General features: G+C 33.6%; 1 protein-coding gene and 1 long non-coding RNA gene across 7 annotated transcripts in view; one reads left to right on the plus strand and one right to left on the minus strand.

Moving 5' to 3' along the window:
• LOC103524904 overlaps positions 1–15,850 on the plus strand; it is a 132,402-nt gene that overhangs the window by 10,992 nt on the left and 105,560 nt on the right. The window contains exon 3 of one of the 6 annotated variants that reach the window (XM_008489951.3): positions 5,065–5,703. The exons of the other annotated variants lie outside the window; for them this stretch is intronic. Coding sequence (XP_008488173.1) covers positions 5,065–5,147 — 83 coding nt within the window. The 3' untranslated portion in view covers positions 5,148–5,703. Of the gene's footprint in view, positions 1–5,064; positions 5,704–15,850 lie in introns of those variants that run through there. 6 annotated transcript variants of the gene reach the window in all.
• On the minus strand, positions 5,680–7,572 carry LOC113465611. The gene is made up of 2 exons (XR_003390266.1): positions 7,057–7,572; positions 5,680–5,833 (listed from the first exon to the last, which is right to left on the minus strand). It is a non-coding gene; the product is annotated as an uncharacterized LOC113465611 (long non-coding RNA).

A 15,850-nucleotide genomic window follows, 5' to 3' on the forward strand; every position in this document is an offset into this window, starting at 1 on the left:
GAGAAACCAGAATACAGAACATATGAATGACACTCATATATGAAAAGTGAAAACCTAAAACCTTCGTATGAATGTAAATTTAAAATAAATATAAATTAAATAACAACATAGAATTTGTCCCTCAAGGTGAAAACAAGACTTGTGAAATTTTAAATTTGAGGATAAAATACAAGTTATCTAATAGTCATTTTAAGATTTGAAACACAAGATAATGTGTATTGTATTTGGTATCTTTTTAAAATTCCGAAAATAATGGGATCATTTCAATGTACCTATTTCATTTAAAAACTTCCTTATGGTTTTTGTCACATGATATCTAGGCTTGTTCCTAGCACCATGTACCTAGTACATCTGTAGCACCATCAGTAAATTTGGTGAGATCCACATAACCGCATGAAAAAGCAACATTTTCACAGAATAATTTATTGGTGTTTATATTATCATAGTAAATAACCAACACTTGACTGTTTTCTACTGGATGTTTCACACTTGACTAGTCACAACGCATGATCACAATTTGAATAATAGGTCAAGTAGAAAATATGAATAATTTCCAACTATGTATAATAATTATCATTAACCAGGTATCCATCAATAGCAATAGTCAAGACACAAGATGATGATATTGCCTGGATAGAACTTGACCTTAACCTTGCCAGAGAAGGTGGTGAGGAAAACATACCTGAAGAACTAATAATTATTGAGAGAAACGTGTTACAACATTCAACACATATCAGGAGTCTATTCATAAACATGAAGTAAGTAATAGTAGGCAACAATAAAAAATAAATATAAAGATAGCTAGCTGTATACTAACTAGTATACAATGTAATAGTAGGCAACAATAAAAAATAAATATAAACATAGCTAGCTGTATACTAACTAGTATACAACATTGAACAATGGTGTGAAGGTCTAGAAAAGAGATATCTTTTAGAATAAAAAGAATTAGAATTTATGAAAAGGATTACATAATAGTTACAGAGTAACGAAAAAAATCTGAATAGCTAGGCGAGAAAACACCCCATCATGAAGAACATTGAGGCTTTTAAAGTCAAAGTTAATAGTGTGTACAAAAAGGAAAGAGCTGTAAGAAGAGAAATAATTAAAATGGAAAAAATAGAGCCTCTGATAAACCTACATACTCCCAAGAAAAGAATGGAGAGTGACAGATTAGAAAAGAAAGAGTACGAGCTCACAGATCACCCAAGGCAACTTGTGGCAATGAACTGTTTCAAGATCTTGGGACGGACCTCAACGCTATAGATATAGAAAATAATATTCAAGATAGATATTAGTAGAATCAACACACACGTCAGAGTAATCGGAGAACTGACCTCACAGCTCAGAGGCCTAATAGATGGGTACGAGCTCACAGATCACCCAAGGCAACTTGTGGCAATGAACTGTTTCAAGATCTTGGGACGGACCTCAACACTATAGAATATAATATTCAAGATAGATATTAGTAGAATCAACACACACGTCAGAGTAATCGGAGAACTGACCTCACAGCTCAGAGGCCTAATAGATGCCTGAGGCAAAGCTCTCTCGAAGCTATCAATCAATTTGGTTCTCATGGTAATTAGAATCCGACCAGGAAATGAGCCCCGGCAAAACCATGTGAAGATGAAAGGTGTTGCCCGGTCCAAAACAGTGTACCGACCAATTTGAAAAATTTGGTTTATTTAAATAGCGAAATCGAATGAGCAATTAATGAGATTTACTTACCATCGTAATGATCTTAAAAGACGTTAAAGTGTCATCGGGAACTTCTTTCATTTGCTAAAATATCCGAGATTAGGATCTCTGTAATTGATCTGGGAAGATATCTAGGTATTATTGGCATCCAAGAAAATATAAAACGAGATGCTTACAATAAAATTTAGGTTAAAGTAGTAAAAAAATAAACGTTTCTAAATTAGCAATAAATAATTAGGTAGGTACCTATCCATTTGGGACTCTTCTTTTTTTATGACAAATTATTAGGAGCTAATTTAATGTGTTGGTGATAAGTATTTTAATAATGACATCCGAAGCCCAGAGCAACTCTTTATTATTCAAGAAATTTCAAATGTAAGATAAACGTTTCTAAATTAGCAATAAATAATTAGGTACTAGGTAGGTACCTATCCATTTGGGACTCTTCTTTTTTTATGACAAATTATTAGGAGTTAATTTAATGTGTTGGTGATAAGTATTTTAATAATGACATCCGAAGCCCAGAGCAACTCTTTATTATTCAAGAAATTTCAAATGTAAGAGGTACCACTCTTTTCGAGTCAAATAAAATTGAGAAATATAAAATACCACACACATCAGGTATCATAAAGAAAAAGAAAGTTGGTCTGAGATGTTTTTTTATGGTTCATTAGCAAATTAGATAAATTTTATTTGGTATAAATTTACTAACATATGAACTAGGTTCAGTAGGTAATGGGTATTAAATGCGATCAAGATATTTCAAACAAATTTGGTGTGAAATTAAAAGTGATTTTTTTACCCCGTTAGAAAGGTCGTGAGTCTGAGTTGGAGTCTTAACGAAAGTAATAAATTCATGTGCATTCCTCCAATTTATAATACAGTCGAACCTGGATAAACGAGACCTGGATAAACGAGAAACCTGGATAAACAAGAAATTTTCAAATCCCCTTCATTTTCGGGCCAAAAACCTGGTTTAACTAGAAAATAAAACCTCTATAAACGAGAAAATGGCCCCTTTTTTGCTAAGTCCCACGCTCATATAAACAAGGCAAAATGGACCTCTATAAACGAGAATTCGAATCTCCGAACCTCTGTAAACGAGAAAATGTCAACTTTTTCGATCTTTGTCTATTTTTTCAAACTGTAGCGCTTCGCGAGAGTTATGTCTTCGCATTTGGGAATTAAGTAAAATACCATCTTACATTACCTGGAATTTTATACTTACCATTAACATGCAATGTTACCTCACGCAGCAAATTGTCCAACTTGGAGATTCGAAGAAAAATGTGAATCTTGCTGCCTCACCAGTCTCACCACAAGGAAGATGATTTTCTCCTTCTAAAATCCATTAAAATCTCAATTTTTACAGGTGACTCATTAGATTATCTAAACTGCTACTTCATAGGTGTTCTTGAAAGCATCAGCATTTGTAATCGAGCCATAAACAAGTCATTCCTTCTAAAATCTATTAAAATCTCAATTTCTACAGGTGACTCATTAGATTATCTAAACTGCTACTTCATAGGTGTTCTTGAAAGCATCAGCATTTGTAATCGAGCCATAAACAAGTCATAGATATCCATCTGTTTTTACCTCTGCACACTTAAAATTCCTTAATTAATAAGAGGAGAAACAGAGAACCTGTACCAATTCAATTAGAATATGAGCAATCAGATCTGTTCTGACATTGGATTGTTTTTCTTCGAATTCCGATCGAATCTTCAAATCCTTTCCGTGAATTTCAAGAAGAATTTCCAATCATTTTTGTCTCACAAAACATGCTGTATAATAATATGATATGAATTAACATAAATATTTACGAATTTGACAATGCTCGCACTATTGTCAAAATGTTCAACTGCTGATCTTGTGCCAATAACTTACTCTATTTTATTACCAACCTACTTGTCTTTTCGCTTCATATGATCTTTTCATTCTTCGGTGCTGTATGAGGAATATTTCTGAGAAATGATAAAATAATCATACAAATTAATGTTCAAAACCCTATCAGGATTCAGGACCACTTAATATCACATTACACTTCTTGGTATTTTTTACAAACTCATTGGATACCTCTGCGAGTACAAGAATATGTCTAACCTTTCCTCTATTATGTTTTACATATTCCAGTCTTTATCTTGAGGATGACTCAACTTTGGTATTCTTTTTCTTCTGTAGAGTTTTGTCTAAAATTCCCATCCACAATTTTCGGCTTTATTAAGCTTCACAGAATGTTCAAGTATTTCCTTGTTTTTTTATTTATATTTATTAGAGTGTGCCAACATTGAATAATAATGTTATATACACTTTAGGGTACCTACTTACAATTTGAGTTTGGTATCAGTATTTCAATTATTTTCAATTTGATATTGAAGAAAATGTGTTTTATTTTGGAACCTTCTGATTTGACGAACCTCCTCAGAACATTTGAACTTCATTTTCTAGATTAATTCAACTTAACTAGTACTCTATCAAACCATAACTAAAACAAAAATTCACTATCCTAAACCCTCCTTGTGCATCCAGCACTGAGACTTCACCGTTGAAAGCTAACAGAAATGGTTAGGAAGGGGGATGAGGATGAGAGAAACATATAAAGATGGTTCCAGGTAAAATTTCTAAAATTCAGATAAAATAAAACCGAGATAATTCCAGCTAATTCCTCTGAAAGGGATACAACACCTCTGGTGCTATCTTTATTCATTATAATTTCACCTTGTAGAGTTTTAGAGGGTTTTTCAACAGGGTAATTTTCGTTTTTAAATCGTTATTGCTATTTAAGAGAGCCATTGATTGTATTTTGTACTGGATTTAATGGAAATAAACGGGAAATTATAAGCACAATATCTATTATTAATTTTATTTTCAGCATTTGTAAATCTGTGTTTTCATATTATTTTCCAATCACAGTGTTTGTTTGTTTAATAACGACCATCTAATAATGTTTTTTTTTTTTTCTCTCTCTTTCTCTCATTATGTCTTGTTACATTTCCAACAGATTAAATAAGTTTTATGTATCTATTATTAATTTTATTTTCAGCATTTGTAAATCTGTGTTTTACATATTATTTTCCAATCACAGTGTTTGTTTAATAACGACCATCTAATAATGTTTTTTTCTCTCTCTTTCTCTCATTATGTCTTGTTACATTTCCAACAGATTAAATAAGTTTTATCCCATTGGGTGAATATGGTGGTAATTCAAATGTACATTCCTTTGTCTTTCTTTTTATTCAATCAGGAAAAATATTATGTTATTAATTAACCATGTTTAGGTTTAATTATGTTTAGGTGTCTACTAAAATTATATTCTTCTGTGTTTCATTTTCTAACATATTTTGAACATCATCTCTGTTTCAGGTATGTATCAAAGCCATCTTCACAACAGTCATCATATTCACAGTCTTCACTATCATCCGTCAGGAGAGATGTATTATAATTAAGGAATGTGTTTGTGAATACTTACGTATAAGTAGATTCCTAAGGAAGACTTATATTCGTAAGTTTTGGAGATAACACCCTAACATTTGCCTTATTTTTTACATAACATATGCATTAGTCCGCCTGCACACTGGTCCGCGAGCGAAAAGCGTCTATTATGTTCCAAGTCAACTTTTCTGTTTATAAGCTTATGCTAGGTGTCTAGTTCTTTTTCAAATGTGTAAAGTTTTTTGCGAATAATTTTGTTGTGAAAAATAAATCTAATCTGATATAAATAGGCTCTAATTGAATTAGTAACCAAATAATCCCGATAGCGGATTCATCCCCTTAAGGGAAAGTTTGGTGTTTTTTGTGATATGTTATATAAATTTTCCAATTTATGTAGATTGATAGGAATTTAGCTATACTATAGTTAGTTCTACATCCTCTTCTGTCATCTGAGATGGTCAATGGCAATTATCAAGTAGCTACCTGCCAGTATATTCAAAGTTAAGATTAAGACTAAAGATGCGTTTACCTTCTGACATTCTGGAATTTTTGGACTAGATCTTGGCAATCATTCCTCAGTGAAAATTTCTGTGGAGACATATAATACGACCAATTTATTTTTCTACTCTAGATTTTATGTTTTTAATTACTCTTATGCTCGGTTTCACATTCCAATTTTCAAGCTAACCCGTGGATGAACCTTAGGGATAACAAACTGAAACAAAGATTTAGCGAAGGGGTTTTTCATAAATCCATTAAACTATGCTTAACACCTCGTAGCGACTGTTAAACCGGGCATTTATAAGTTAATTGAATTAATTCTGCTCGCCTTCTTTTACTTTTTAATTTTCTTTTAAAATCTTGAGAATCAGTTTTATTATTTTCAATTGTCTTTAGTTTTGAACAAGTTTTGTCGTTAGTATCAGTACGTAGGTAGTATTTAGTATTAGAACTCCAGGTGACTAAAGTCATAATTTAATTAGTTATTATTGTTGTTGTTCCTTCTCATTTCAAGACTGAGATTATCTAATAGTCATTTTAAGATTTGAAACACAAGATAATGTGTATTGTATTGGGTATCTTTTTAAAATTCCGAAAATAATGGGATCATTTCAATGTACCTATTTCATTTAAAAACTTCCTTATGGTTTTTGTCACATGATATCTAGGCTTGTTCCTAGCACCATGTACCTAGTACATCTGTAGCACCATCAGTAAATTTGGTGAGATCCACATAACCGCATGAAAAAGCAACATTTTCACAGAATAATTTATTGGTGTTTATATTATCATAGTAAATAACCAACACTTGACTGTTTTCTACTGGATGTTTCACACTTGACTAGTCACAACGCATGATCACAATTTGAATAATAGGTCAAGTAGAAAATATGAATAATTTCCAACTATGTATAATAATTATCATTAACCAGGTATCTATCAATAGCAATAGTCAAGACACAAGATGATGATATTGCCTGGATAGAACTTGACCTTAACCTTGCTAGAGAAGGTGATGAGGAAAACATACCTGAAGAACTAATAATAATTATAGAGAGAAACGTGTTACAACATTCAACACATATCAGGCGTCTATTCATAAACATGAAGTAAGTAATAGTAGGCAACAATAAAAAATAAATATAAAGATAGCTAGCTGTATACTAACTAGTATACAACATTGAACAATGGTGTGAAGGTCTACAAAAGAGATATCTTTTAGAATAAGAAAAACTAGCATTTATGAAAAGGATTACATAATATGTAGTTACAGAGTAACGAAAAAAAATCTGAATAGCTAGGCGAGAAAACACCCCATTATGAATAACATTGAGGCTTTTAAAGTCAAAGTTAATAGTGTGTACAAAAAGGAAAGAGCTGTAAGAAGAGAAATAATTAAAATGGAAAAAATAGAGGATGAACCTTAGGGATAACAAACTGAAACAAAGATTTAGCAAAGGGGTTTTTCATAAATCCATTAAACTATGCTTAACACCTCGTAGCGACTGTTAAACCGGGCACTTATAAGTTAATTGAATTAATTCTGTTCGCCTTCTTTTACTTTTTAATTTTATTTTAAAATCTTGAGAATCAGTTTTATTATTTTCAATTGTCTTTAGTTTTGAACGAGTTTTGTCGTTAGTATCAGTACATAGGTGTAGTATTTAGTATTAGAACTCCAGGTGACTAAAGTCATAATTTAATTAGTTATTATTGTTGTTGTTCCTTCTCATTTCAAGACTGAGAATTTAGTCATTTTATTTTTATTTACGTGATTTGATTTTGTTTTGTTTACTTGTTTTATTGATTTACCATATTTTATTGTAAATACGTTTATAATAATTGAAATTGTAATGTACAGAAGTGTAAATATAAGATCAACGTGGTTCTTCTGAACACGCAAAATAATTCGAAAAATTAAATAATGTTCTTCTCAATTTCCTTACGTTTTTCTTGGAATAGTATTAGACTTTTACTTTCTATTTCACTAACTCTCTCTCTCTCTCTCTCTCTCTCCTAATAAGTACTTGACTTCAAGCGTTCAAGTCGCTTCAGTCCGATGTGCGCACGGGCTAACTTGGTCTTTTAAAGAAGAAAGATGATTTGGAGCCTTTGCAGGGACATGTCATACAAGGAGCAGTCAAGTGTGAAAGGCCCCATAGTAATTTGAAAACAATGCAGGAACAAAAGATTATTAATTGTGGAACCGTTAGGTCAATAGAATGGCTACTTGTTTTTTGTCAAGTTTTGCTAAACCTCTATTCAACAGTACAATGAGAATGAGTTCGAATGAAATTATGACAACAGATTTGATGATGTTGAATTCTTCAAATTAGACGCGCCGCACAGGTTTCTGTTTGAGTTTTCAGGGAATTTGGAACAATGGGATTGTTTAATGGTATGATGTTTTTGAATATAATAAATATTTATCAAAATTAATGGTTCCTATACCTACTTAAATGCTTTTTCACGTACATGTCCAAACGGTGTTCTTTTCACATTTCCAGATTTAGCAACAATATTTGTATTTTTTTGAGACTGTGGATAGATCTAGGAACTGATAACATGACGTTATTACCTATTGAGAATTCTTATTTGGTCTTTTATTGTAGATGGTTGTGATATTACCGACCATGAAAAAACTTCCATTCTTTCTTGCAGATCCTTCATGAATTTCATGAGGGAAGTGTCTTGCTTTAACTGAAGGAACTGAAGAAAGTGTAGATTAGCAAATACCTCTGAAGAAAGAAAGCAGAAGCAAAATAGAGGAGAAGAAAAAGAAATAAAAGAGCCTCTTCTAACAAATGAGAATGACTAGCAAAAAATATAAAAAATCTCCAAGTCCTTCTCGTTTTGTACCTTTTTTTACTTTCTATGATTTTTTTTGCTGAAGTTTGTCGTTTTGTTGTTTTTAGTAAACCTCTGCTAACTCTTGAGACGTGCTTTGTTCCATTGTTCCACAGTCAAATTCTTGGAATAGTATTAGACTTTTACTTTCTATTTCACTAACTCTCTCTCTCTCTCTCCTAATAAGTACTTGACTTCAAGCGTTCAAGTCGCTTCAGTCCGATGTGCGCACGGGCTAACTTGGTCTTTTCGTTATCGTAGGAGTTTTTTTGGAGCATTCTCTAGAATTTCAATTTTTACAATTCTTAATGGGACGATCAAAATTCTTGACAGACACGGTGTTGTTTTGAATTTTTAATGATAATTTATTAATTTCTAATTCCCAGTCGACATGGGCTTCATAATGTCGAACTAATTAGGCCGGGCCACACCACGTTTGGTGTTTGGTCCAATTAAGCGAATTAATCCAATTTAATTTTTCCACATGATTTACAATTATTAATATTGTTTAAATTTGGAGCATTCTCTAGAATTTCAATTTTTATAATTCTTAATGGGACGATCAAAATTCTTGACAGACACGGTGTTGTTTTGAATTTTTAATGATAATTTATTAATTTCTAATTCCCAGTCGACATGGGCTTCATAATGTCGAACTAATTAGGCCAGGCCACACCACCGACACCACGTTTGGTGTTTGGTCCAATTAAGCGAATTAATCCAATTTAATTTTTCCACATGATTTACAATTATTAATATTGTTTAAATTGGGGAATACGTGACATTGTGGGCTTTGGTGGGATAACGAAAAGGTCTTTGTAAAATACTGTACAATACTCTTAACTTACTCAGCCCCGTTACTCCCGTGAGGAAACTCACCGCTTCATTAAAATAAATTAGTGCAGAACTGTGAGCTACCAGATTCGCTTCCTAACAGTCCTAACATCCTCAGTTGATGACCATTTCTTCCCTCACCGACCTCCACAGTCAAGTGCTTTTAGATGCTACAAGTATCAACAGTCTTTCGTTAATGACGACCATGGTAAAGAGGTTGTCATTTTTCGTTTGTTACTTTGTTCCTATTTTATGTTTCTTGCCTTTTTCCCTCAGGAAACTGATTTACAGTCACTTTTGAAATAGACTGCCTACAAAGCTTTTTACGTGTTACTGTTACCTAGATCTGATTACCTTCTATTGAAGCTTACACTAAATCTTTATTGGATTCATTTAATGGCAAAATGAAATGAATTTCGTAAAATGAAGATTTAGGCTGGAATACATAAACGATCCTTGAAATTTTTAGGAGGACTCCTAAACAGTTTTTCATGTTTTTGTGCGCATAGTCTATCCTGAATATAAAATCTTCCACAGTATTTCACAGTCACTTTTGAAATAGACTGCCTACAAAGCTTTTTACGTGTTACTGTTACCTAGATCTGATTACCTTTTAGTGAAGCTTACACTAAATCTTTATTGGATTCATTTAATGGCAAAATGAAATGATTTTCGTAAAATGAAGATTCAGGCTGGAATGCATAAACGATCCTTGAAATTTTTAGGAGGACTCCTAAACAGTTTTTCATGTTTTTGTGCGCATAGTCTATCCTGAATATAAAATCTTCCTACGAGCCTTCTGAAAACATCTCGAAAAAAGGGCTTCTTTCTCACCCATTTGTTAACCCATTGACCCGGAACAATAGAAGAAGTGCTATCATTAGTATTAGATGACAGACACATAAAGAGAAATAAATATGATCTCCACCTATAAAAAAACTGAGCGAAAAAGTTATGTTGACTCATAAAAAAAACTTAGCAGCAATAAATAATAAAGTAGGGTACGTAGAATTTTATTTTAAACTGAGCGAAAAAGTTATGTTGACTCGTAAAAAAAACTTAGCAGCAATAAATAATAAAGTAGGGTACGTAGAATTTTATTTTGCAGCTTCTTCGTTGGACAGTTGAATAAAAGAAGGAAAGAAGATGGATTAAAGAGAGGGGCAGAGAGAAAGGAAAATGAATAAAGGAAGGAAGCAAAGAAGATAGGTAAAGCAATGAAAGATTAACAAGAAGAATAGGTGATGATTGAAGAAAACAAGATAAATTTGAATAGGAATGAAAAAGAGACAGATAGAGAGTAATAAGGAAAGAAATTGTGAATATAGGTAACTATAACTAACATATTCAAAAAGAAGATGATTTAAGAAATATGGCGGATAAAGAAGAGAAGTGATATTAAGGAAAAGGAAAAAGAAGGAACATCAGAAGAAATAAGGAAATAGGACAAGGTTTACTTCCTTGGAGAATACCTACTTCTTGTGCTTCATACGTAGGTATTACTACATAGATGGATATCTATCTAGAGCTCGTACTCATCTAGATTGGGACTTAAGGGAGATAAAACTTTTGTTTGCTGAATAAATAGAATTTCAGAAAATCCCTCTTGATAACATTCGTGTAGGTCCTTGACTTGTGGATGTACCATAAACTTTCAATCTAGTCTCTTTGATTGCTTCAATAATTCTAAGACTTAATTCAAGCTCGTTGCTCCCAAAACTTTTCAGATGTATTTTTAATTTTATTTATACGAGTCTCCCCATTTGCCAGCACATCTCCCCAGCGATTAACAAACTTCTTAGGAGTGTGTTCAGCTTTCTGTTGTCATTTGGCTTAGGATAGAGGGCTTTATTTTTCCTTGAAAGCTGCTTCCCATTTGCGCTGAACTGCCGATTTCATCACAGGCAAAGACTCCCGTGAGGAAACTCACCGCTTCATTATAACAAATTAGTGCAGAACTGTGAGCTACCAGATTCGCTTCCTAACAGTCCTAACATCCTCAGTTGATGACCATTTCTTCCCTCACCGACCTAATCTCTCTCCCTCATTCGTTTACTCTCTCTCTCTCTCTCTCTCTCTCTCTCTCTCTCTCTCTTACTGCGTTTCAACATTAATACTTCAGCAGAAGTATTACACCATACGGGCACTCTACCAGTAACCTAAATGACCTCCAAATCTAGAACCTCAAAGCTTGGAGTCAGTCCATTGCTCTATCTCTCTCTCTCTCTCTCTTTTGAATCAAGATCAAGGTATTCTCTTATTCCATTCTGACTTGCTCTGAGGTTTATAAATTCTGCGCGGGCATGGATTCGACGAACCAAGAGAAGAATGACCATAAGTTATGGTCCAGAACAACATTTTTGGTTGCTTAATTGTTGGACTTACGATATAGGTATCGTAAGTCCAACAACGATCCAATCATCGATATTGTTAGGGGAGATCTTAAAGACAAAGAGAAATAAAAGACAGCATTATAAACTGGGATTTCGCTGAAGTTCAGCCAGGAAACCTTGAAACCAAGCGAAGTTTCCTATACGAATTTTCTTGTTTTCAAATAGGATGGCTGAATTTCAAGGAAATTTCTTTTTATAATTTCTGACCAAGTGGCAAAAATAGTCCAAGGTTTCCAGGAAAACTAGTATGCTGAAACTTCGGGACTGGCAAATAGGAGATACCTCAGGTATTAAGGGGTAAGCCATAGAAAACCTACCTTAGGCGGTATATGACAAAAACGGGGGATTTATTAGAATTTCTAAGGGTTTCCAGCAGTACCATAAAAAAAGATAACTTCTGAATAACAGAAATTTCGTGCTTTTATTATGCCCTCATAAAAGTGGTTAAAATAAAACCGAGTTGCTTTACTTTTACCACTTTTGTGGGACCGTAATGATATGTATCTCAGTTAGGTGTGGGCGAAAGATGTTTGGGGTAAATTCGAGGTTCTAATGGGTTTGTTAGGAAACTCGACTGTTAACAACTTGGGAAAAGTATTCAGGAAGATTTCTGATGAAGATTGATGTACAACAATTTGAGGTTCTAATGGGTTTGTTAGGAAACTCGACTGTTAACAACTTGGGAAAAGTATTCAGGAAGATTTCTGATGAAGATTGATGTACAATACATATACCTACCTACTGCCTCGTATATTGGGGAAATCTTTTAAAGATTTTTTCTTGAATGACTTCCCCAATACGTGAAGTCCTGTTTCCCAATATACTCTCTCAAGTTATCGATTCTATCGAAGGCACCTTCCAGCCCCATGTCGGCAGTTTAAACAAGGTGTAGGAGTAGTATTGGTTCGAATACCCGATACCATGCCTGTCTTGAGGCCACAGTGAGCAACTAACTTCAGCAAGAGAGCTTCTCTAAACTACTTTTAATTCTAATTCTAAATGTTGCTCTCTGTTTTCTTCTACTACTTCACCTTCTTCTTTGTCTTCTTCATGATTTTTTTCTTCTTTTTTCCAATCTCTTCCTCTATTCTTCTTGTGAGTTGCTTGATCTTCAAGAGGTTTCAAGACCATAAAAATCCGACTTTGTTATTCTTCGGGCCTAGAGGTTTGTACTCTGTGGTGAATTTTTAATGTCTCGGTTTTCTAATACGATTCGTTTTTTTCTCTTTTTTCCGAAATTAAAATTTCTTGAGAAAACAGACAGAGAATAGAAGAAATTAACTATTTCTGTTCTATCCTTCGAATGAACTTTGACCGATTCAGCGCACAAAGATAGCTCCTTGAGGCGATAGTGAACGTCCAACAAGGCCCAGCTGTCATTGTGGGTAATTGTGTGAGAGAATTCAGAACCATTTTTTTCCTATGTCTCTTTGAACAACGTTTTCAACAACGATAAATACGCAACAACAATAGGGTAATGTTTACATTTGAATTTTTTTTTTCTTCTTTTTTCCAATCTCTTCCTCTATTCTTCTTGTGAGTTGCTTGATCTTCAAGAGGTTTCAAGACCATAAAAATCCGACTTTGTTATTCTTCGGGCCTAGAGGTTTGTACTCTGTGGTGAATTTTTAATGTCTCGGTTTTCTAATACGATTCGTTTTTTTCTCTTTTTTTCCGAAATTAAAATTTCTTGAGAAAACAGACAGAGAATAGAAAAAATTAACTACTTCTGTTCTATCCTTCGAATGAACTTTGACCGATTCAGCGCACAAAGATAGCTCCTTGAGGCGATAGTGAACGTCCAACAAGGCCCAGGATACTGGAAAGTTACGTCAGTGCTGGAAAACTCTGACTGGGAAGCAGGCTGGAAAAAGACCTACTAACCATGGTACACATTAGATACCTTGAGCTTATGACTTACATTTGGATATTCTGGTTAAATTGATCCTTGGCGCTCTTGGCCCTTGAACCGATTGTTTCATCTTTCAAAATAGAAGTTATAGCAGCCCCTGCTATGACCGAGTGATGGTTCATTATCTTTTTTTTCTGCCAACTCATAGTTCGAAAGAAAAGTGCAGAGATAAATCTCAACACAATAGCTTGAAAAACGTACATAAATTTGAATCTAAATTGACTTGGAGATTTATTTTTCATTTTCAAAGCCAAAAGGTCTTCGTCCGCAAAATATGGAACAAAAAGAAGAGGAGAAAAAAAAGAAACGAAAAAGAATCTGATTGTAAAAGAACCTGTCAAAAGTGCATTATTACTCATAGAGCCATAATAGTTACAGAGTAACGAAAAAAATCTGAATAGCTAGGCGAGAAAACACCCCATCATGAAGAACATTGAGGCTTTTAAAGCCAAAGTTAATAGTGCGTACAAAAAGGAAAGGGCTGTAAGAAGAGAAATAATTAAAATGGAAAAAATAGAGCCTCTGATAAACCTACATACTCCCAAGAAAAGAATGGAGAGTGACAGATTAGAAAAGAAAGAGTAGGTACGAGCTCACAGATCACCCAAGGCAACTTGTGGCAATGAACTGTTTCAAGATCTTGGGACGGACCTCAACGCTATAGATATAGAAAATAATATTCAAGATAGATATTAGTAGAATCAACACACACGTCAGAGTAATCGGAGAACTGACCTCACAGCTCAGAGGCCTAATAGATGCCTGAGGCAAAGCTCTCTCGAAGCTATCAATCAATTTGGTTCTCATGGTAATTAGAATCCGACCAGGAAATGAGCCCCGGCAAAACCATGTGAAGATGAAAGGTGTTGCCCGGTCCAAAACAGTGTACCGACCAATTTGAAAAATTTGGTTTATTTAAATAGCGAAATCGAATGAGCAATTAATGAGATTTACTTACCATCGTAATGATCTTAAAAGACGTTAAAGTGTCATCGGGAACTTCTTTTATTTGCTAAAATACCCGAGGTTGGGATCTCTGTAATTGATCTGGGAAGATATCTAGGTATTATTGGCATCCAAGAAAATATAAAACGAGATGCTTACAATAAAATTTAGGTTAAAGTAGTAAAAAAAATAAACGTTTCTAAATTAGCAATAAATAATTAGGTAGGTACCTATCCATTTGGGACTCTTCTTTTTTTATGACAAATTATTAGGAGCTAATTTAATGTGTTGGTGATAAGTATTTTAATAATGACATCCGAAGCCCAGAGCAACTCTTTATTATTCAAGAAATTTCAAATGTAAGAGGTACCACTCTTTTCGAGTCAAATAAAATTGAGAAATATAAAATACCACACACATCAGGTATCATAAAGAAAAAGAAAGTTGGTCTGAGATGTTTTTTTATGGTTCATTAGCAAATTAGATAAATTTTATTTGGTATAAATTTACTAACATATGAACTAGGTTCAGTAGGTAATGGGTATTAAATGTGATCAAGATATTCCAAACAAATTTGGTGTGAAATTAAAAGTGATTTTTTTACCCCGTTAGAAAGGTCGTGAGTTTGAGTTGGAGTCTTAACGAAAGTAATATATTCATGTGCATTCTTCCGATTTATAATATTTTCAATATTAGTGTTTTGAGACTCAATTTGTACTTTGATAGAATCAGCCTCAGGATTTCATGAAATTGGTCCATTCGTTCTTGTACTTGATGGGAACTCCATTATTTTTGTGCATTATTTATGAAACGGTTGAAAAGGATGTTGAAAGTGGCCATTAAAAAGCGTGACATCCCATCAAACATTCTTGCATACGGTCACCTTATTAAAAGCAACAACAATGCATTTAAATATCAGGAATTTTCAACTCCTGTCTCTCATAATATTGGTGATATTTATCTTCACATTATGTACGAGAAAGGAAAAGGTTTGGAAAGGTTTTGTTGTAAAAGTTACAAATCATCTCCAGTCAAAGTCACAACCCTAATCATAACTTCTAATATCTTGCTTCGATCAGTATGGGTTTCCGGACCTTGCTGGTTGCTCGGTCAGACATAATAACTTCTTTAATTTCGCCAACTTCCATTTTGCACAGAAATGATTCAAGAGAAACAGAAATGCCCGAATTTTTAAATTGCCTAGTTGATAAATATCTGAGATGTAGTCCTGGATTTATAATCCCTGTTAGAACTTCCGAACACACGAGCTTTCATCCAAGACTCC

The sequence above is a fragment of the Diaphorina citri genome, unplaced genomic scaffold, assembly GCF_000475195.1.
Source record: "Diaphorina citri unplaced genomic scaffold, Diaci psyllid genome assembly version 1.1 scaffold7, whole genome shotgun sequence".
Lineage (NCBI taxonomy): Eukaryota > Metazoa > Arthropoda > Insecta > Hemiptera > Psyllidae > Diaphorina > Diaphorina citri.